The 19,843-nt window shown below is 38.4% G+C and overlaps 1 protein-coding gene across 1 annotated transcript in view; it reads left to right on the top strand.

Annotated features, from left to right (window-relative positions):
- The window catches only part of LOC106094194 (solute carrier organic anion transporter family member 74D), a 30,873-nt gene extending 11,775 nt beyond the window's left edge, over nt 1–19,098 (top strand). Inside the window, exons 5-10 of the mRNA XM_013261394.2 lie at nt 3,209–3,415; nt 3,486–3,633; nt 12,548–12,664; nt 12,724–13,049; nt 13,106–13,285; nt 18,966–19,098. Of these exons, the coding sequence (XP_013116848.2) occupies nt 3,209–3,415; nt 3,486–3,633; nt 12,548–12,664; nt 12,724–13,049; nt 13,106–13,285; nt 18,966–19,098 (1,111 nt within the window). The remainder of the gene's footprint in view (nt 1–3,208; nt 3,416–3,485; nt 3,634–12,547; nt 12,665–12,723; nt 13,050–13,105; nt 13,286–18,965) is intronic.
- Nucleotides 19,099–19,843: the final 745 nt, after the last annotated feature.

The following is a 19,843-nucleotide window of genomic DNA, read 5'->3' as shown; positions in this document are numbered from 1 at the left end:
CACAGAAAAAGAAATCTCTAAAAAATTTCAGTTTTGATCACCATTACATTTAAAGTCGCCCCGGTAGCCGAGTTGGTAGCGAGCATGGATTACCAGTGCAGGAGTCGGGGGTTCGATTCCCGCCAGAAGCCTTGGTCTGTCGCTACTGTGGTATCACAATGGACTTAAAATTGTCTAAGTGAGTCCTTAAAGGACTGCCACTCTTACCTAACCTAACCTAATCTACATTTAAAGTCGATCACGGTCTAATTCTTAAACGGGGGCTGCTAAACGCTTAAAATTTTGTACAACTACACGTAAATGGGTGGTCAAATCGATCCAATCCCGAACCGATCTCCCGATTTGGGATTCTTAGCTCCTTGAGCATCTGCAGGCCGCAATTTTCATCCAATTTAAAAAATTAGCTGATCCAATGATATTACCTCTTTATCACCTTAATGCAGGATTTATTGAACGATTTGTCTATAATTTTAAAAGTACACAGAAAAAGAAATCTCTAAATCTCCGATCCACGGATTTGATTTCTTGAGCCCTTAAAAGACGGAATTTTCTTCCGATTTTGCTGAAATTTGGAACAAAGGCGTAAGTTTTGACTTTCAACATCCATGCCATGCATGCTCCGAATCGATTCAGCACCCATATAAACCGATCCCTGGATTTGACTTCTCCAGCCCTTAGAAGCCTACATTTTCACCTGATTTGGCTGAAATTTGGACCTAAAACCTATTTTATGACTTACAACATCAGTGCAAAGTTATATCCGAATCTGTCAATATGCTGATACAAGCCCCCCTTAGTGCTGATATCCCGATACGAGTTCTTGAGACCAAAATAATTCAAATGCAAACGCAGTTAATAGGGGTCCATTTAAAGCGAAATCCATGATGGTGGGTACTTAAGATTCGGCCCGGCCCAACTAAGTACGCTTTAACTTGTTTTAATTAGATATATTATTTTTTATACCCTCCACCATAGGATGGGGTTCGGTTGGGCCAAATCGGTCAATGTTTTGGTAAAGCTGCCATACAAACCGATCTCGTATCTTGACTTCCTGAGCCTCTAGAGTGCCCTATTCTTATCCGATTTGGCTGAAATTATGCCCATAGCGTTTTTCTATGACTTCCAACAACTGTGCCAGGTACGGTCAAAATCGTTTCATAATATGATATAGCTGCCATATACGAGGGTTGCCTTTTATATTTCGAGATTGGACAAGTCTTGTGTTGCAATTTGCCAACTAATAATATCTCTATCGTAAAGCTAGACATTATTGAGGTTATTCGTACTCAGAACGATTTGACATACGAGCGCTATTTGTGTTGTTTACAGTAACATAAAAGATTCATCTCACCCTAAAAATGGAATCAAATCGCGAATATATTCGTGCGATTAGTTTTTACAACTTTCGACAAGGATAAACTCAACAACAGTGCATTGATGAACTTAATTCAATTTTTGGCGATGAAGCTCCATCAAGGACCAGTGATTATCGATGTATGGTGAATTCAACCGAGGTCGGTAGCTCACCCCAAGACAAATTCGTGAAGGTCGATCAAAATCAGTTGTTGTTGTTGTTGTCGATAGGTCACAAGATCGTCATGTGACCTATTGCTAGACTGAGACAAACCTTAGGCATTAGTGGAACCAGCATACAATCAATATTGCATATCCATTTGACCGTCAAAAAAAAATTTGTTCGCGTAGAATCCCAAACAATTTGTCAAACCCTTAAAAAAGGCTCGTGTCGATTGGTCAAAAGAAATGCTCCAAAAATACGAAACAACTACATTTTTTAGAGCACTCCAAACATCGATTCGACTTGTCCACAAATGACTTCTTTTTATTCACGTACGTAAAAAATAAAACGAGAGGTGAACGTTTTTCGACACCTGAAGAAACGATTGATGCGTTCAAAATGCATGTTGTGGAGATACCTCGATCAGAGCGGCAAAAGTGCTTTGACAATTGGTTCAAAAGCATGCAAAATTTATAGATTTTAAAGGGGAATCTTTGAAAGCGATTTTCGATGATTAACATTTGTTTGTGTGTTCTCTAATCCCGAAATATAAAAGGCAACCCTCGTATTTTAATGGAAAAAGAGAAATAATATTAATTTTACTATTGGGTTGCCCAAAAAGTAATTGCGGATTTTTCATATAGACGGCGTTGACAAATTTTAAGCATTAATCGAATTGGATCGTCATGTAACTGAGCGTGAGATAGGAGAGAAGTTAAATATACCAAAATCGTGAGATAGGAGAGAAGTTAAATATACCACAATGTTAGTCGAAAACGATCATGGTGCAAGCATGGTGAACCAGCTCAAACCACTTCAAAGGCTGATATCCACCAAAAGAAGGTTGTGCTGTCTGTTTGGTGGGATTGGAAGGGTGTGGTATATTTTGAGCTGCTTCCAAGGAACCAAACGATTAATTCGAATGTTTACTGTCTACAATTGGACAAATTGAATACAGCCATCAAGGAGAAGCGACCAGAATTGGTCAATCGTAAAGGTGTCATATTCCACCAGGACAACGCTAGACCGCACACGTCATTGGTCACTCGCCAAAAACTGAGTGAGCTTAGCTGGGAATTTTGATGCATCCACCATATAGCCCTGACCTTGCACCATCAGACTACCATTTATTTCGATCTTTGCAGAACTCCTTAAATGGTAAAACTTTCGGCAATGATGAGGCTATAAAATCGCACTTGGTTCAGTTTTTTTCAGATAAAGGCCAGAAGTTCTATGAGCGAGGAATACTAAATTTGCCAGGAAGATGGCAAAAGGTTATCGAACAAAATGGCAATTTTATATTTGATTAAAGTTCATTGTAAATTTTATTAAAAATGCATTTACTTTCATTTAAAAAATCCGCAATTACTTTTTGGGCAACCCATATATTTCTAAGACCCTATACCCCTTCCTTTATATAATCTGCAATGTACCATTGTCCCATACGATATAAATGTTATGACTTTAAACATGCATGGCTGGTATTGCCTAAATCAGTCTATAATCTGATTTAGCTACGATATAAACCCATCTTCCAATTAGCCCTCTACTGCTCTTAGAAGCTTAAAATTTTGTCTGGTTTGTCAAAAAATTGATATGTAAATTAAAACTATGCCCTTCTATTTAGTGTGTGTTAAAATTTATTAAATTTTTTTTTTCTTTTTCTCTCATTCTTTTTTAACCTTTTTTCAGCATTGTTACCGGCACAGTGGCTTTGGCCTTTTCTGCAATAGCCATTCTCCTATCGGGAGCTATCATATCTAAGTATAAACCCCGTGCTCGCTATTTGGCCGCATGGAATATTTTGGTCGATATCGTTACCATGTCTGGTATGATTGCCTATGCTTTTATTGGCTGTACGGGCAATGATACCACTCTGATTAGCAATTCTTATGATAGGTAATGGTTTGGTTGAGCCAAACAAAAGAAATTTTTAATTTTTTATTAATATGCTAAATTTATTTTGAAGTGTCTTAAGTACCTCGATGAGTTGCAATAGCATTTGTCACTGTGACTATGTGCGTTATATGCCAGTATGTGGGGAGGATCAAATCACTTATATATCGCCATGCCATGCTGGGTGCAAAAGGGAACATATGGATGCGAGTGGTTTAAAGGTAAGAAAGGTCTTTATATATTTAAAAACTTTTATTATTATTGCGCAATGAAAAGAAACAGCTTAAAACATATTTTTAATTAAACCACCAATAACGCATTCAGTTTGGTCTAGCCGATACTTTGATAGCTACTAAAGAGTGATTTGTTAAGAGCTTGATAACTTTTTTTTTAAAAAAAACGCATAAAATTTGCAAATTCTCATCGGTTCTTTATTTGAAACGTTAGATTGGTCCATGACATTTACTTTTTGAAGATAATTTCATTTAAATGTTGACCGCGGCTGCGTCTTAGGTGGTCCATTCGGAAAGTCCAATTTTGGGCAACTTTTTCGAGCATTTCGGCCGGAATAGCCCGAATTTCTTCGGAAATGTTGTCTTCCAAAGCTGGAATAGTTGCTGGCTTATTTCTGTAGACTTTAGACTTGACGTAGCCCCACAAAAAATAGTCTAAAGGCGTCAAATCGCATGATCTTGGTGGCCAACTTACCGGTCCATTTCTTGAGATGAATTGTTCTCCGAAGTTTTCCCTCAAAATGGCCATAGAATCGCGAGCTGTGTGGCATGTAGCGCCATCTTGTTGAAACCACATGTCAACCAAGTTCAGTTCTTCCATTTTTGGCAACAAAAAGTTTGTTAGCATCGAACGATAGCGATCGCCATTCACCGTAACGTTGCGTCCAACAGCATCTTTGAAAAAATACGGTCCAATGATTCCACCAGCGTACAAACCACACCAAACAGTGCATTTTTCGGGATGCATGGGCAGTTCTTGAACGGCTTCTGGTTGCTCTTCACTCCAAATGCGGCAATTTTGCTTATTTACGTAGCCATTCAACCAGAAATGAGCCTCATCGCTGAACAAAATTTGTCGATAAAAAAGCGGATTTTCTGCCAACTTTTCTAGGGCCCATTCACTGAAAATTCGACGTTGTGGCAGATCGTTCGGCTTCAGTTCTTGCACGAGCTGTATTTTATACGGTTTTACACCAAGATCTTTGCGTAAAATCTTCCATGTGGTCGAATAACACAAACCCAATTGCTGCGAACGGCGACGAATCGACATTTCACGGTCTTCAGCAACACTCTCAGAAACAGACGCAATATTCTCTTCTGTACGCACTGTACGCATTCGTGTGGTTGGTTTAATGTCCAATAAAGTAAACTGAGTGCGAAACTTGGTCACAATCGCATTAATTGTTTGCTCACTTGGTCGATTATGTAGACCATAAATCGGACGTAAAGCGCGAAACACATTTCGAACCGAACACTGATTTTGGTAATAAAATTCAATGATTTGCAAGCGTTGCTCGTTAGTAAGTCTATTCATGATGAAATGTCAAAGCATACTGAGCATCTTTCTCTTTGACACCATGTCTGAAATCCCACGTGATCTGTCAAATACTAATGCATGAAAATCCTAACCTCAAAAAAATCACCCAGTATGTACGATTCAACAAAAATAACTCGCAACTAGTGGTTAGAGAACTACAGCAGAAAACCAGTAAGGAAGGGCAAAAGTCGGGCGGTGCCGACTGTATAATGCCCTACACCTACACTATAAGTGCAATGTAGGAGCTATATCCACTAATTTTTTGGACTAATTTTGTTGGACATCGGCGAGCAAATATGTTCAAACTGTTGAACAAATGACAATATTATGGCAAATTACCCAAAAGCTGACGAACATATACACGAGAGCATACCTAAATCTGAAACGATTTCGATACTGTGGCAGTCGACGAAGAAAGCGTTTTGCAAAATTTTGGCAAGACGGGTCAATAAATGCGCTGCCTGTGAATCTAGAAGTTAAAATCGGGCGATATATATATGAGAGCTAAATCTAAACCTGAACCGATTTCGATTAAATTTACCAGTAATATTGAGAGTCAAGAGAAAATCCCTCCTGCCAAATTTCGAGCAAAACGGTTAACAAAAGACCATTTTATTGCAATATTACTGCAAATCGGACGAACATATATATGGGAGCTATATCTAAATCTGAACCGATTTTTACCAAACTCTATATATATTGCGGTAGTCGACGAGGAAAGCGTTGTGCAATATTTTAGCAAGATTGGTCTATTAATATGCTTGCTGTGGCTCTAGGAGCGAAAATCGGGCGATATAAATTTATATGAGAGTTATATGTAAATCTGAACCGATTTCTATGAAATTCACCAGTAATGTCGAGAGTCGTAAAAAAATCCTTCCTGCCAAATTTCGGTTAACAAATTACTATTTTATTGTATTTTTACTGAAAATCGGACGAACATGGGAGCTATATCCAGATCTGAACCGATGTTTTTCAATTTCATTAGGCTTCGTCTCTAGGCCGAAAAATATGGCTGTACCAATTTTGAAGACGATCGGATGAAAACTGCGACCTGTACTTTGTACACAAATTAACAAGAACAGGCGGACGGACAGACAGACATACCTAAATCGAATCAGATAGTGATTCTGAGTCGATCGGCATACTTATCAATGGGTCTATCTCTCTTCCTTTTGAGTGTTACAAACAAATTCACTAAGTTGTAATACCCTGTACCACAGTAGCGGTGTAGGGTATAAAAATGAGGCCAGAATCGTTGGATGACAACAGGATTTCTCGTAATCCGATATACGCTTCAGCATTTGGGAAAATGATGCAGAAGTGGTGACTCTCCTAAACGGAAGGAAGGCAGATTGGGTTAAATTTCAGCACAAATTCTGCATCTCTACCCCTGTAGACCCGAAAGAAAAGTGGAAACTGCGGAAGTAATTGATTGACATTGGTCAAGCGGATTACACCTCGCTTAAGTGATTGCAATCGCCATGGTGGGCTCCAAAACTGGTTGGTATAAGACTTTTTGCTAGGGCGGCGAAAGCCACAAGGGCGCCATACGACTGGGATGGCTCTAAGACTGATCTAACAAAATAGAATTCTACAGCTCCTTTGAGGATACATCCTAGGCTTCTATGCTACTCCCGATCTTATCCACCAAACCCTTAACGGTAGGGTAGAGAGACGTATTCTCAGGGATACTCTTTAATGGACATCGCACATTGGGATCGAATAAAAAAAAGTAAAAAACCTGCCGTTTGAGAACGGGTAGAGTTATCTCCTTGAAATTTTAAGTGTTTATAGCTGATGTGTTCATGCAATCATATGCCCAGTTTTAAGGAGCTAAGTGGTCGTGCAACAAAATAAAGGTAGGATTTGTGTATTCCTACCTAGACCAAAATGTAAAAAACTAGTATTAGCGTGCTAAGTTCGGCCGTGCCGAATCTTATATACCATCCACCATGCATCGAATTTGTCAAGTGCTTTGCCCAGAATCTCCTTTTAGGCAAACAAAGGATAATGGATAAGAATTGCTATGCTATTGGAGCTATTGTCAGGTAATAAACCGATTTGAACCATACTTGGCTTGGATGTTAAAGACAATACTAGATCCCATTGTGCAACATTTCAACCAAATCGGATAAGAATTGCGCCCTAGAGGGACTTAAGAAGTAAAATTGGGAGATTGGTTTGCATGCTAGCTATATCAGCTTATGGACCGATTCAGACCATATTCGGCACGTATATTAGAGGGCATAGAAGAAGTCACTGTGCAAAATTTCAGCTATGGATGTGAATTACGCCCTTTAGACGCTCAAGAAGTAAAATCGGAAAATCGGTTTATAAGGGAACTATATCAGGTTTTAGACCGATTCGAAGCATACTTGGCACAGCCATTAAATGTCATAGAAGACGACATAGTACAGGCAAATCTGCGCCCTCTTGAGGCTCAAAAAGTCAAATCGGAAGGTCGGTTAATATGGGAGCTATCAATGTTTTGGGCTGCTTCATACCCCATTCGGCACGTATATTAGAGGGCAAAAAATATGTAATTGTGCAAAATTGCAGCAAAATCGGATAAGAACTGCACCATCTAAAGGCTCATGAAGTAAAAATTCGGTGAAAGGTTTATATGGGAGCTATATCTAAATATGAACCGATTTACAATCCAAACCGACCTACACTAACAGGAAGTTTTTGTGCGGATTTTCAAGCTCTTACTCATTCTAAAGTTTGCGTGCTTTTAACAGACGGACGGACATGGCTAGATCGACTTAAATGTCAAGACGATCAGGAATATATTTACTTGATGGATTCGTAGACCAATATTTCTATGTGTTACATTGGTGAAGGATATTTGTAAATTTTGCAATTACATCAAACAATCAAAACCTAAAAAAATATTTTTTTAATTTTCGAAAAATGTTATTGAGAAGCCTTCAAGGACCAATTTGACATCTTAACTCTAATCGTTCCAAATTTCGAAGAGATATCACTATCCGTTTTCACACGACATATTTTTTACTAGTTTTTTTTCGATTTTCTCCCACTGTGAGACGAGGGGATGGACATGGCGATATTGACTTGAATATGTCAAGACGATCGAGAATATGTATACTTTGTGGGGTCCTAGATCAACATTTCGAGGTGTTACAAACGGAAAAGCAAAGTTAGTATACCACCATCCTATGGTGGGGAGTATAAAACATGAATATTTGAAGTCCCCGAGAGTAGAAATATTGTTGAAGCCAATATTTTTGAGCACTATTCAGCAAAAACAAAATTTTAGAAATAAGACCACAAACAAAGATTTGCCTTCCCAAACAAATTTCAAATTGTGGAGGTGACCAACTTTATGGGGCCTGCCAAGAGGCGCCCGGACCATGTAAGGCCATAAAAATTTTTAGATTATTAATAGACTTTTTTCGATTCTATATGATATTCCCTTATCGGGGATGTTTGAAAAAATAAAAAAATAAGACTTCTTTACCCATCGAGGAAGCGGAGGCTATGGAACAATTGCTGTGAATGTGTGTCCAGCAATGGCAAGAAAAAAGAGTTTCGCTTTAGGTTCTTATTGCTTTGAAGGATGGTTTGAATTAGCGGATCTGAACATTCGCGGATCAGAACATTCGTATGTTGTTGGGCTTTTTTAAGCGATCTTCTGTTCCTGAGGCATCGCAATGAACGAAAACGTCTGAGTCTGATGGCAGATTACCACTTTATCCTAACCTAGGATCACATGGGAAACGCAAATCGGCTCATGAACATTCTATTGGGTTGCCCAAAAAGTAATTGCGGATTTTTCATATATATTTTTTCATTTGTTAACGCCGAACAAATTTTTTCACAGCTTGTGACTCTGTAATTGCATTCTTTCTTCTGTCAGTTATCAGCTGCTACTTTTAGCTTGCTTTAGAAAAAAGTGTAAAAAAAGTATATTTGATTAAAGTTCATTCTAAGTTTTATTAAAAATGCATTTACTTTCTTTTAAAAAATCCGCAATTACTTTTTGGGCAACCCAGGACAAACATCTCACATATCAATGAGTGCTCTGCGATTCAGTTTTAAACTCAATGAAAAAAGGTATCCTTTTTATACCGGAGTCCGAACGGCGTGCTCAGTGCGACACCTCTTTGTGGAGAAGTTCAATGTCGTAAGGAGACATGCGAACCGAATATTCGCAAATTTTGGACTTTCATTTTGTCATTATGTTTTTAACACATTGAAAAAATCCATTTCCGACCCTATAAAGTACATATATTCCTGATCGTCGTAAAAAATCTAAGATTATCTAGCCATGTCCATCAACCCAACCGTCTGTCTGTTGAAATCCTACTACAGTCTTTAAAAATAGAAATAATGAGCTGAAAATTTGCACAGTTTCTTTTTTGTCCATAGGCAGGTTAAGTTCGAAGACGGGCTATATCGGCCTATAGCTTGATATAGCCCCCCATAAAGACGAATCGGCCGATTTAAGGCACATTTATGATCCGATTTCGTTGAAATTTGCATTAGGCCCCTCGATATCCTTACTTAATACGGGTCAGATCGGTTCAAATTTAGATATAGCCGTCATTTAGACCGATCTTTCGATTTAAGGCCTTAGGCCCATAAAAAGCGCTTTTATTATACCATTTAGGTGAAATTTCGAACAGTGAGTAATGTAAGACCCCTCGACATCATTGTTTTATTTGGCTCAGATCGGTCCAGATTTGGATTATCTTCCATATGGACCGATCTCTCGCTATAAGGTCTGACGGCCATAATAGGCGCATTTATAGTCTGATTTCGCAGAAGTTTGATAAAGAGAGTTGTGTTAGGCTCCTAGACATCCCTGTTCAATACTGCCCAGATCAGTCCAAATTTGGATGAAGCTGCCATATATACCATTTCCCCCCATTTAAGGCTTAAGGCCCATAAAAGTTAAATTTATTAACCGATTTCGCTAAAATTTAGCACAATGAATTCTATTAGGCCCCTTGGACATTCGTATCGTGTATGGTCAAGATCGGGCTATACTTGGCTATACAACTCAATTTCACTGAAATTTAACATAGTGTGCTATGTAAGGCTTTTCGACATTCTTGTTTAATATGGTTCAGAGCGGTCTATATTTGGATATAGCTGTCATATATATGTATCGATCTCCCCATATAAGTTCTTAGGCCCATAAAAGGTGAATTTTTTAAATGACGAATTTGGTACGATGAGTTTTGTTAAACCGTTTCATAGCCTTCCTGAAAGCGGTGAAAATCGGACTATATTCTGAGTTCTGTAATAAGTTCATAAATGATGCAGTTTTCACTGTATTATGATGTTATGGCGAAAGGTGGTTTATATTCATATCCGAGGTTGTGGGTATCCAAAGTTCGGCTCTTCCGAATTTAATGTCTTTTTACTTGTTAAAGCTATCAAATGGTTCAACGGTAGCAACCAAATACAAGGCATCTATCCTTCTCTTCCATTTAGATCATACGTTTCAAAAAATTCTAATTTGCTCACATTCTGTTTTCCTAACGCAATCCTAGGTCATTATATGACACTCCAATTTTAGCAAATTCTTAGGAGAAAGGTAACCATCACCCAACTCTGAAAAAAGTTACTTGCCATATTTTTATACCCTCCACCGTAGGATGGGGGGTATACTAATTTCGTCATTCTGTTTGTAACTACTCGAAATATTCGTCTGAGACCCCATTAAGTATATATATTCTTGATCGTCGCGACATTTTATGTCGATCTAGCCATGTCCGTCCGTCTGTCCGTCCGTCCGTCCGTCCGTCTGTTTGTCGAAAGCACGCTAACTTCCGAAGGAGTAAAGCTAGCCGCTTGAAATTTTGCACAAATACTTCTTATTAGTGTAGGTCAGTTGGTATTGTAAATGGGCCATATCGGTCCATGTTTTGATATAGCTGCCATATAAACCGATCTTGGGTCTTGACTTCTTGAGCCTCTAGATTGCGCAATACTTATCCCATTGGAATGAAATTTTGCACGACGTGTTTTGTTATGATATCCAACAATTGTGCAAAGTATGGTTCAAATCGGTCCATAACCTGATATACCTGCCATATAAACCGATCTTGGGTCTTGACTTCTTGAGCCGATTGAAATGAAATTTTCAACGACGTGTTTTGTTATGACATCCAACAACTGTGCCAAGTATGGTTTAAATCGGTCCATAACCTGATATAGCTGCCATATAAACCGATCATGGGTCTTGACTTCTTGAGCCTCTAGAGTGCGCAATTCTTATCCGATTGGAATAAAATTTTGCACATAGTGTTTTAGTATCACTTCTAACAACTGTGCTAAGTATGGTTCAATTCGGCCCATTACCTGGCATAGCTGGTTTACAATCTTGGGTCTTGACTTCTTGAGCCTCTAGAGTGCGCAATTCTTATCCGAATAGAATGAAATTTTGCACCACGTGTTTTGTTATGATATCCAACAACTGTGCCAAGTATGGTTCAAATTGCGATGGGTGTTATGACTGTTTTCTATTAATAAAAGATTTTAACAACTGCTATTGTATCGGGTTGCCCAAAAAGTAATTGCGGATTTTTCATATAGTCGGCGTTGACAAATTTTTTCACAGCTTGTGACTCTGTAATTGCATTCTTTCTTCTATCAGTTATCAGCTGTTACTTTTAGCTTGCTTTAGAAAAAAAGTGTAAAAAAGTATATTTGATTTAAGTTCATTCTAAGTTTTATTAAAAATGCATTTACTTTCTTTTAAAAAATCCGCAATTACTTTTTGGGCAACCCAATAAATACCTTTTTTGGTTTTAAAAATATAGAAATTATAACAACGCTCAGAAAAAATTGGGCGATGTGCATCCATTTTTCGGCGCTTTAGGAATACTAAATGTGCGGTTTTAACAAGCCCGATAATCAGTGCTGAAAATTTGATTTTGATATTCTCGCCAGGAGAAGCCACAACTGCTGCGCCACGGCGTTTTTCAGTTATGAACCATGAAATCCGCTTGCAGCTCCTCGAGCAAGTCTAGAAAAGTAAGCCCTTATATTGATACCAATTACGGCCTCAAAGCTGATGTTATTAGATGAACCACAAATGTTTATAAATCAACAACAGTTTCTGTGAGTGTAACGTCCACAGGCATTCACAGTTTTTTTATGAAAGAACAACGCGCATCCACAATCAACCCTGCATGTTGACAATATTTTCAACAAAGCCTGTGTATTATAATGACACCATTGATGCATGAATTTGCAACGTTTTTTCCTATCAGTATAGGCTTTCATTCGTGGTTATAGTTTCTGTCGTACTATATATGGGGTTAACCAACAAGAGGTATTATTGTGGTATTCAAAGAAAATTGCTAATTGTTGGGATAAATGATCGCATGTGTATTTTGTAATAACGAGGAAAGTATGCCTTTAAAAAAATCGCACAAATGACCACTACGACCACGCTTACAGGACATACCGGGTGATTCAAAATAATACCTCTTGTTGGAAACCCCCATATATCAATGGTGGTAGGTCGAACCTTTTTATTTCCTCTTCCAAAATCCTGTTCAGAAAAGTAACTCCGAAATTGACTTATTTATTTTATCATTCCAGAGATACTACGATTGCTCTTGCATAGCCAGCGCTTCAAATGAGACCCTAACAAAGAATCCACTTTTTAACCGACTCACTGCAATGGATATCAATGACTCTGGCCTAAACGAGACCAGTGTAGGTTTAAGTTCAAATTGAAATATTCCTAATCTATTTATTCTGACATTATTTTCAAGCTTTCTCTGGGTATTGGAGGTCAAGCTATGTCCGGCGCCTGTCCCGTCAAATGTTCACAACAATTCATAACATTCTTGGCTGTGATGTGTATCATTAAATTCTTTGCTGCCACTGGAAGGGCTTCGAATCTTTTGATAACAATGCGTTCAGTATCACCGAAGGATAAATCCGCACTTATGGGCTTCGGAATGATGTTCATATCGTTGGTGTGCTTTGTACCAGCGCCCATATTTTATGGTTGGATTTTCGATAAAAACTGTTTGGTGTGGGGTAAAACATGTAGCAATAAAGGTAACTGTTGGCTGTACGATGCAACGGGGTTAAGGTGGGTATAAAATGCCACTGTTAAAATAAGAAACTTAATTTTCGCTTTCCTTGCAGGTTAACCTTAAATTTGGTGGCAGCCTTTTTTGTTGGCATTAGCACATTTTGCAATGCCGGTGTGTGGTATCATGTTAAGGATCTGAAAGTATTTGATGATGAAGATGATAAGGTCAAAGAATTGCAGATCTTGGCTAGAAACAAAAGTCAAAATGGTACGAAGAATGATTCACAGAATGAGTAGATCTAAAGACTGCAGAATAAAATTTAATCCTAATAACTAATTATCAAAAAAAAAAAGTATTACGAATTTATTTTTCGTATTTAGTTTCTAAGTTCTATATAAGCAAGTAACGAACAAATGTTGTACTTCGATGTAAATAAATATTTATATAGAATTATTATAGCAAGTTTGGCGTATGCATTTTCTACAAATTAACCAGTAAGGAAGGACAAAAGTCGGGCGTTGCCAACTCTATAATACCCTATATCTATCCTATAAGTACAAAGTGGGAGCTATATCTAATTCTGAACCAATTTTGATGGACCTCGGCGGAGGTTTTCAAATGGGGTATTAAACAAGCCGTAAAAAGGTGATATACATATATGGCAACTATATCTACATCTGAACCAATTTCTATGAAATTCATCAGTAATATTAGGAGTGATAAGAAAATCCTTCCTGCTAAATTTCGACAGCAACAATAAACAAATGAACACTTTGTTGCAATATTTCTCAAATTCGGACGAACATATATATGGGAGCTTTATCCAAATCTGAACCGATTTTGACAAAACTTCTTGGATATTGTGGTAGTCATCGAGGAAAAGTTGTAAAAAATTTTGCCAAGATTGGTCAAAAAATGCGTTTGCAGTGGATCTAGAAGTGGAAATCGGGCATTATACATATATGGCAGTTATATCTTAATCTGAACCAATTTCTATGAAATACGCCAGTAATATTAATAGTGATAAGAAAATCCTTCTTGCCAAATTTCGACAGCATTGGTTAACAAATGAGCACTTTATTGCAATATTTCTCAAATTCGGACGAACAAATATATGGGAGCTATATCTAAATCTGAACCGATTTCGAACAAACTTCTTAGATATTGTGTAGTCGTTAAGGGAAGCGTTGTACCAAATTTTGGCAAGAGTGGTCAATAAATGCGTTTGCTCTAGGAATGAAAATCGGGTGATATATATTGAGTTGCCCAAAAAGTAATTGCGGATTTTTTAAAAGAAAGTAAATTTAATAAAACTTACAATGAACTTTAATCAAATATACTTTTTTTACACTTTTTTTCTAAAGCAAGCTAAAAGTAACAGCTGATAACTGACAGAAGAAAGAATGCAATTACAGAGTCACAAGCTGTGAAAAAAATTTGTCAACGCCGACTATATGAAAAATCCGCAATTACTTTTTGGACAACCCAATATATATATGAGAGCTATATCTAAATCTGAACCGATTTACCTTCCCAATAATGTCGATAGTTAAGAGAAAAGCCTTCCTGCCAAATTTCAAGAGAATCGGTTAACAAATAACCACATTATTGCAATATTAGTCCAAATCGGGCGAACATATTTATATGTGGGAACTGTATCCAATCTGAACCGATTTTTTCCAATTTCAAAAGGGTTCGTCTCTAGCCCGAAAAACATGCCTGTACCAAATTTTAAAACGATCAGACGAAAATTAGGACATGTACTTTGCATACAAACTAACATGGACAGACGGACATAGCTAAATCGAGTCAGAAAATGATTCGGAGTCGATCGGTATACATATCAATGGGTCTATCTTTCTTCCTTCTTGGTGTAACAAACAAATGTACTAAGTTTAAATACCCTGTACCACCGTGGTGGTGTAAACGCTCAATTCGGTTGGGCCAAATCTTTCACATAGAATTGGATAGAATTTGTCAACTTCTTTACCCGGTATCTCTTTAAAGGTAAACAAACAATAATGCATACGAATTGCTGTTGGATCTATATCAGGTTATGAACCGATTGGGGCCATATTTGAGTTAGATGTTGAAGATCATAGAGAAAATCATTGTGTAAAATTTCAGCCAACTAAGATAAGAATTGCGTTTTTTCTATGATTCAGAACATATTTGACACGTTTATTGAGGGTCATAGGCATAGACAAGAACTGCGCCGTCCAGGGACTCCAGGAGATCAATCGGGAGATCGGTATATATGGGAGCTTTATAAGGTTGTGAAACTATTCGAACCATACTTGGCACATCAGTAGAAAGTCATGGTACAAAATTTAAACTAAATCGGATAAGAGTTGCGTTATCTATAGGCTTAAGAATTATCATCAGGAGACTGGTTTGTATGGGAGCTTTATCTAAATATAGACCAATAAAAGTCATTTACATTCCCAACCAACCGACACTAATAGGAAATATTTATGTAAAATGTCTGGCTCGTAACCTTATTCCTTCGAAAGTTGGCGTGTTTTCGACATATGGACTGACGGACAAGCCTAAATCGACTTAAATCACCAGAGATCAAGACGGTATCAAGGTGTTACAAATGCAATAACGAAGGGTGTTAAAAAAATTGTTTCAAATGTGACCTATTTGTGCTTCAATTTTCCAATGTCCGCCCCTCGTTCTTGAAAAAGCATGCTTACCTTCGTACGAGTAGGCAGCCAAAATTTTCCACAAGTTGTTCTTATATATGTGGAGGCCACCATAGTGGAAATAATATCAAGTCCGCCTATGACACTAAAAGCCAGTGTTCGACTCATGACAAGAATATCAGAAAAATTTTAGGCGGTGGTTATCACCTCGCTATTCCTGGCGATATTTGTGAGGTATTCAGCCGTGTAAAAATTCTCTACCATATGGCATCACTCTGCGAGACTATGTTCACCATTCAGCATCAGTCATTGATATGAGAAAAGTTTTTCCACTTTTCTTTAATATTCATGGCTTAATGTTCATTTCTTATTGAGGACGATTTGTTGAAATTGAAAATAGGCCAAAACGGTATAACTTTTAGAAAAACTGGTCTCCTGATGTGACTTCTTGCGAGCACAGTTCCTAATCCGTTGGACTCAATTGAGATATTCAATAATGACTTGGAACATTCATTCAAGTTAAGTTTATGTGCTCATGTAGATCGCAATTTTCATTCAAATGGAATGAAATTGTCCGTATGGCTTCCTCATGTGACTTCCGACAACCATATTAAGGGTATTCCTAATAAATTAATTGAGGATAAAATTTAACTAAGTTAGGTTAGGTTAGATTAGGTTGAAAAGAGGGTGCAGAAATTAAACCGCACCATGCCACTATGGACATACACCTAAGCCAGTAATCGGTTTGTAATTTGTAATTTATTTATTTACACCCGCACAACAAGAATATAAAATTCTTATAATTAAAGTGCGGGTAATATCTCCAACAATTGTACATAGTAAACACTTAAAACTAAGAATCTATAGCTATACAATACATCACAGATTTTGAATGAATAACTTACGGAAAAAACTAACAATTGTGGCTTTGTAGATTTGAATTTAAAAGAAAAAAAAAAACAAAAGTGAATTTATCAATTAAAGAGGAATTCGTAGACTTAGTTGATCCGAAAAAAAAAGAAATTAAGGTAAATATAGAAGAATAAAAATAAATATATAAATGAGTCTTAACATTCATCAACTTAATGCAGTAAAATGTTTCCAAAGTCTGGTTTTAAATGTTGCCGAGTTACTGAGTAATTGCAGATCGTTAGGAAGAGAATTACAGAGACGTACAGCGAATATGAACATATGCCATTCAGAAACAAGCCTCCGATACATTTTGGGAATGATTTTTTTACATCTAGTAGATCTGGCGAAATCAATAAATCCATACAGATATTGTGGTGCCTGCGTGTAGATCAGTTTATGCAGGAAAGTAAGCGATCTTAGGAACAACAATTGCTGTAAGGAGACGCCATACAGAGATAAAGAGTATTCAGAGATGGAATCGCGCCGTCTCAAGCCAAATACATAACGAGTAACGCTATTAAAAAAAGTGTTTAGCTTACGTCTACTTACCGAGTCGCAATTAGCAAACAACAAGATAAGTCTTTGCCAAGAGAGACCTAACCCGCAGCGGAGTAACCGACTGAGTGGCCCAGAGAGCACGCAATTTTGAATATTCCTGACCAACGACAGAGTCGATATGATTACTCCAAGTCAGAGTGCTGTTAATAACAACGCCCAAGTTCTTTGCATGAGGAACGATTTCCTATCTAGAGTCGTTAATGAATATACCGACATCAAATGAAAAACGAGACAGCCTGTTTCTGATAACCACACAATTGGACTTTACAGGGTTGAGACACAGACCATTGGCTTTCGCCCACGTGCTGACTCTTGACAGATCATGATTAAGCAGACGTATGTTTTCAGCAATCTCATCCCTCGGACTGCCGATATATATTTGTACATCGTCAGCGTACATATGTACCTCACAATAAGACAATTGAACCGCCAAGTCGTTACTGTACAATGAAAAGAGAAGAGGACCCAGAATTGATCCCTGAGGAACACCTTTTCCTCTCTAAAAACTATAAAGTAACCTCTAAAAAGAAAATTTTAAGTTTGGAATTCCGTGCTACTTACAAAATCCTTAATTGTTTTCAATACCACTCCCCTAAGTTGGATCATGTCTGGTATTGTGTTTCCACCTAAGTGCCGGTATCTGTTAGACGCAAAAGCCGGGCAATGACAAAGGAAATGCTCCAACGTCTCATCATCTCCCCGCATGCCCTACATATCCTATCACTTGCAGCACCGATTTGACATTAGTGAGCTCGTAGTCCCATGTGTCCTGTTATGATACCAATAGCTATACTGACCTCCTTCTTGCTTCCTTTCAGTAATAGCCTCGTCTTCTCACGATGTGGATCCCCCCATAGGATTTTCGCCGTCCTACCGACCGTTTCGCTGTTCCACAATGTTGCATGCGCATTCGTCGCCCACTCCGTACACATGCTATCACTTGCAGCACCGATTTGAGATTAGTGAGCTCGTTGTCCTATGTCTCCCGTTATGATACCAATAGCTATACTGACCTCCTTCTTGCTACCTTTCAGTAATAGCCTCGTCTTCTCACGATCTGAATCCCCCACACGATTTTTGCCGTCCTACCGAGCGTTTCGCTGTTCCACAATGTTGCATGCGCATTCGTCACCCACTCCCTTAGCGTCGTTCCGAAAGGCTTCGGGTTAACCAATTTAATTGACGGCAGTCCTCTGGCCTTCAACGCCAAATCGACTGCCCTTTTATTTCCCCTTACTTCATTATGGGACGATGCTGATTTTGTCATCCTCAGAGATGGCTTTAATCTCCTTCTTACATTGCAAGACTGTTCGTGACCTTACCGTCCTGGTTGTTATTGCCCTTATGGCAATTTTACTGTCGGTAAAGATGTTCCCACTCGACGTCCTTGCGTTAGCACCACATCACTTCAGGAATTACGTGATCGCCCGGTTCTCCGCCTGCAGGACCGTATTATGGTCAGGCAGTCTAAAACAGATCTCAGTCTCTGGGTTCTCAATGTATCCCCCCAGGCCCACTCTGTCCTCCAGCTTTGATCCATCCGTGTAACATGATCTTCCAGATGGCAATACTAGGGTTCTGTCAATCGAAGACTGTGCAGATGGCAGCAGTGCCTCGCACTCGACTTCAAGGTTCATCTCAGGGACCTGATCAGAAACCTCTTCCCTTCCTTCCAGGTATTCTATACCATCGCGGTATAATCGAGGCGACTAAATATTTTCCAAATCTCAATTTCGTGGCGATTTAGTAGCTTTCCCCCTGTTTTCTTATGAAAATGTTTTTTTTTTATAAAGGTGTTTATTTTGTAAATTGGTTTGGAAAAATGTGTGTTAACGTTTCTCTATCGTTTTACAGTTTCAAGGCGAATAGTCACAAATTTTCAATATCAATAGTTTCGATAGTTCCCGCCATTTATGGAGCATCGCATATCTTTATAAATAATCTCATAATGTGTTATCAATATGCGTACGCTGAAGTGATAAACTAATTATGGTAGCAATTTAAAATTCCAGGAATATAGAAACTAAAATGTGAGCTATAAGCCAATACAGATGGAAAATTTTATACGGTTTGGTATCAATGGTATTGATAGTGAAGCAGTGTCGTGAATTAATATAAAAACAATGCCGTTTGGTATCTATAACGGCTTACATCATCCACTATTGATTGTTTGCGGATCAGGATGGGAAAATGCATTACGCATTGCCTAATTCCACCTCGGAACCGCTTTCGCATTACTTCAAAGTCCACCCCATATCTGGGGTCTGGGGTCATTGCGTCTGCGTCCAGACCTCCGCATTCATACTCAACACCGCTGCGTCCACGTTTACCTACTTCCTGCGCAGTAGTTGTGCCGCGTATCTCATCACCGCCTTCCACTTTCTCTCGTCTTTCAGCATCTTCTGGACTATTGTCCGAGGCGAAACATCCCCAATCGCTGTTCCCAATTCCCTGAGTCTTTCAACCCAGATGTCGCAGAGGTCTACAGCTTCTAGCTCCTCAAAAATGCACCTGCTTGAGGAGCATTTGCCCATTCTATGCAGTTATTTGCGGAAGTAACTATGGCCTGTCAACAGCTGTGTGAGGTAATAGTTGAAGTCGCTGTGCTTGATATCTCTCCATATCCGTACATCGGGAATTAGTCGTCGCGTCCACCTGGCCCGATTCTCATTCGCCCACCTTTCTTGCTATCTCTCCATAGTCTCCTCTCGTATGACCCGTTAATGATCCGT

The sequence above is a fragment of the Stomoxys calcitrans genome, chromosome 5 (genome assembly GCF_963082655.1).
Source record: "Stomoxys calcitrans chromosome 5, idStoCalc2.1, whole genome shotgun sequence".
In the NCBI taxonomy this organism is placed as follows: Eukaryota; Metazoa; Arthropoda; class Insecta; order Diptera; family Muscidae; genus Stomoxys; species Stomoxys calcitrans.
The sequence above is the reverse complement of the archived record's forward strand: the minus strand, read 5'-3'. Positions and strand labels throughout refer to the sequence as shown.